At 30.1% G+C, this 4,041-nt stretch overlaps 1 protein-coding gene across 1 annotated transcript; it reads right to left on the bottom strand.

Annotated features, from left to right (window-relative positions):
• Positions 1–2,366: 2,366 nt before the first annotated feature.
• On the bottom strand, positions 2,367–3,247 carry LOC107831732 (heavy metal-associated isoprenylated plant protein 39). The gene is made up of 3 exons (XM_016659530.2): positions 3,095–3,247; positions 2,902–2,983; positions 2,367–2,821 (listed from the first exon to the last, which is right to left on the bottom strand). The coding sequence occupies exons 1-3, from the start codon at positions 3,101–3,103 to the stop codon at positions 2,574–2,576; spliced, it is 339 nt and encodes a 112-aa protein (XP_016515016.1). The 5' UTR covers positions 3,104–3,247; the 3' UTR covers positions 2,367–2,573.
• Between the last annotated feature and the right edge of the window lie 794 nt (positions 3,248–4,041).

Below are 4,041 nucleotides of genomic sequence, written 5' to 3'. Positions count from 1 at the left end.
ATACTAATTAATGAGGAAAGAAAATTATCATAATTTATAAATTTATTGTATAAAATAACCTCAATCAAGTAATAAAAAATGTACTGTAATATTTTTTTTATTCTAATTATTTATATAAATTATATAATACATAATAGTAATAATAATAAGAATTTAAAATAAATTTGGGGGTCTTCAAAATTTGGGGGCCTAAGGCAATGGCCTCACTATCCAAAGTCTTAGAGCCGCCCCTGACTGGACATTGACGTGTTATCCACGTGTGTGTTTGAAGAGCACGCAAGGTAAAAAGGGTTTAAAAGAATTATTTTGTACGAGTTGAGGTGTTTGAATGAAATTTTGTAGGGCATGAGACCGAAATTTCAAAACCGAACAAATAGAAGCGTATGTTGTTCGGCATAAATTCTTTTCTTTCATGGTTGCAACTTGCATGCTAGGTGGATTTATGGGCGTGGGGTACTGATATTGTTTTCTACTTTTTAATAGAGGATGGTGGAATCTACTATATGCGTCTTTCTGTTTTTTTTTTATTTTTGCAAAGGAAAATTGAGGTCCGTAATCCCTTTTCCTTAGGTTTGTGCCTAGTCAGATTCGAATTTATTTATAAATTCCTATAATATTCTTAAGTTGATATAAATAATAATAACTGAATTCATAGTTAAATATTTATAAATATCTAATAAATTTATTAATACATTTATAAAATTTAAGCAAAAAAATATAGAATTCACGTGAACCGTTACTGCCTATTTCTACCTCAGGGTTCATGATCACTTAGTTGGCACTTGGCAGAACTAACTAGCTAGATGATAGTTTTTGAGTCATAATTTCCACTTTAGGTCTCCACTATTTTTAAAGTTTGGATGGACGAACATTTTAATTGGTTGAGTAGGTTTGGCAATTAATTTAGAGCTGCTCTTGATTACTGATACCAACATGTATATATATTCTAGTTTCATTTTTACTTGTTCACTATATAAAAAATATTCCCTCTGTTTATTTTTATTTGGCATGTTTTGACTTTTCACGTCCCTTAAGAAATAATAAATGAAGTGCATAATTTATCATGATACACATATTAATTGATGCATGTTTTATTGGATTTGAGAAAATAATTTTAAATGAGTAATATATACTATGGGTATAACAGGAAAAAAAAAATTGTCTTCTCTTGATATGCGTAAAGTGACAAGTAAAAATAAAAATATATTTTTAGTATACATGTCAAGTAAAAGTGAACGGATGGAGTATGTTATTATTTTTACTTGTTAATTTTAGCAAATAAAGAGAAAATCAATTCTTTCCCCTATTTTATCCTTATCATTAACTATTTCATTTTCCAAATTATTATCCTAAGACCTCTTAAAATGCTACTCCCTCCGTTCACTTGTATTTGTTAACTATTTTAAAAATAAATTTTTATTTTTACTTGTTTACTTTCACATATCAAGAGAAAAATAATTTATGTTTCCTATTTTACCTTTAGCATCAATTACTCATTTTAAATTATTTTTCAAATCTATTAAGTCTATAAACCAATTAATATGATTCAAAGTATGAGCCATCGTTACGCAAGTACACAGTTTCTGTCGCGTATTAATAAAAGAAGGTGCTAAATTTTTCTTTTCAAAAATCAAAAGGGCCGACAAGAAAGAAAAATGTAACGAGTGGATTTGGTACACATTCATGCACGGAATGACTGAAAATTAATCTGGATTAACCTTTTGGAAACCCCATGCATAGGAAGCTTAAATAGTGTTACGCCCTTCAATTCTAAATATTAATTGTCCTAATTGAATTTGTTTTAGTATATTATAATGATTTAAAAGAACAAGAAGTAATTTATTATCTTTTTTTAATTCAACCTTTACAATTTTAATTAGTAGAGTGTTAGTTAAATGAGACATTTAAAAAAGAAATGAAAGGTAATTAAGGAAATACTCTGGTGACTGAAGTCATTCACTAAATAAGAGGTATATTTTTTTAAGGGATGTGCAAAGAACTAATGTTTAAAAACCAAGTGCAGATAATATATTAATATGTAGGAATGGCCTCAAACTTAATATCGAAATGTCACATTCAAGCCATTGGATGAGAAAAACAAAATCCATTTCGTATAAGTCATATACTACGTGATATCGAATTCACAGAAAGGGATGTTACATGCCACAATTGTCCAAAAAACACACACACACACACACACACAAAGTAAAGTAGGACGCCAGCATAATGATTTTCTCCAATAAACGGAGAAAAATAATTGTTATATTCATTCTTAAACGCCTTTTTTTTTTCTCCCCACCAAAGAAGTTGAAATAAAATAAAACAGAAAATAGAAAAGTTGAAAGGAAAGGGAATAACAGCAAGAATCAAGACAAAAGTTTCTCAAAATTTTATTTAGTCTAAAGAGACAAAGAAGCGATTCATACTTGCAATTGCGTATACAATTAACAATTTTTGAAGACCCAAAGCTTCTTTATCACCTTGTTATAACAAAAAGCTTTGAATGATTTTATGGTTGTTTGGATTGTCTAACAAATGGAGATATTCTCTTTTAATTTGAGGATAATAATAAGTCACTTCTGCGGCTCTTCTTTCTTCTCTTCTTTCTTTTCCTCTTTCTTTTCTTCCTTCTTTTCCTCTTTCTTTTCCTCTTTTTTCTCTTCTTTCTTTTCCTCTTTCTTCTCTTCCTTAGCTGGCCCTACTGATATTATATCAACTTTACCCACTGCCTTTTTCAACTTCTTCACCACTGCCACTGCATCCATTTCTCCTATCACTGTTAGTTTCTGTTCCTTTAGATCTGCTGCTATTGAATCTACCCCTGCACTTCATTTTATTAGTAAAAAGTACAAATCTGATTCAACTTTTCTTATGACTAAAACTAGATCCAATAGCAATTACCTAAAATATCAGCTGCAGCTTCTATGGATTTCTGCTTTGTCTTTTCATCAGACATGGTAAGAACCTTCATTACCACTTTCATCTGATTGATAAGGAAAACACAAATATAAATAAAAGTTTTAACATAACAAACCCCTAAAAGAGAAAGAACAAAAGAACAGCGAAAATATTAGAGAATATGTTGATACAGTACCTGAGCCATTTGGAGAATGAAGGGTTTGCTAGGATTAGTTGTTGGACCAAAATGAAGAATTTTTGAAAAAGGGGCCTTGTTAAATAGGGGGCAATAAAATGAATTGACAAAATGTGGCTAAGGAGAAGTTTGTGTACAATTATGCCTACCCAAAAGGTTGCATATATGACGTATTTGAGTGGAAATCTAGGCAGATTGCATATAGTTTTAGCTATTAGGTCCTCTAATTTGTTTGTTTCTCAGAATATGGCCCCTGATATTAAATGTTTTAACTCCAACTTTTTTCAAGGAACATTGTATTAATTACTCTCATTTCACAGATGATCTTTCATAAGTAAATTTGTTTTTGAATATTTTTGTATAAAAAGAAAATAATACTCCCTCCGTTTCAATTTATGTGAACATGTTTGACTCGGCACGGAATTTAAGAAAAAATGAAGACTTTTAAAATTTGTGGTCCTAAACAAGTCAAAAATGGGTCCAGAGTATTTGTGTGGTTATAAAAGTTTCTAATTAAGGGTAGAATTGTAAGTTTAAACAAAATTGTTTCCAAATTTAGAAAGAGGTCATTCTTTTTTAAACAGACCAAAAAGGAAATAGGTTCACATAAAGTGGAACAGAGGTAGTAGTAACAATGAGATAGTCCTTTTACGATTCATTTTCTCGGGCTAAGAATTTTGGAGGAATGATCTATTTGTTGAATCGACAAAGGGCCAAATATACCTCTCTACTTTCGAAAATGGTCTAAGAATACCCCTCGTTATACTATTGGACTATATATACCCCTGCAGTCATACTTTGAGTTCAAATATACCCCTCATTTAAACGGAGAGACACGTGTCATCGTCCTGTTAGTCAATTCTAAATATCTTCTAATTAATTAAAAAGACCCATTAATCATACCCGAAAAGTAATTTTTTAAAGTAATTTTTTTTTGTAAAAACTGA

The sequence above is a fragment of the Nicotiana tabacum genome, chromosome 4 (assembly GCF_000715075.1).
Source record: "Nicotiana tabacum cultivar K326 chromosome 4, ASM71507v2, whole genome shotgun sequence".
NCBI classification, from domain to species: domain Eukaryota; kingdom Viridiplantae; phylum Streptophyta; class Magnoliopsida; order Solanales; family Solanaceae; genus Nicotiana; species Nicotiana tabacum.
The sequence above is the reverse complement of the archived record's forward strand: the minus strand, read 5'-3'. Positions and strand labels throughout refer to the sequence as shown.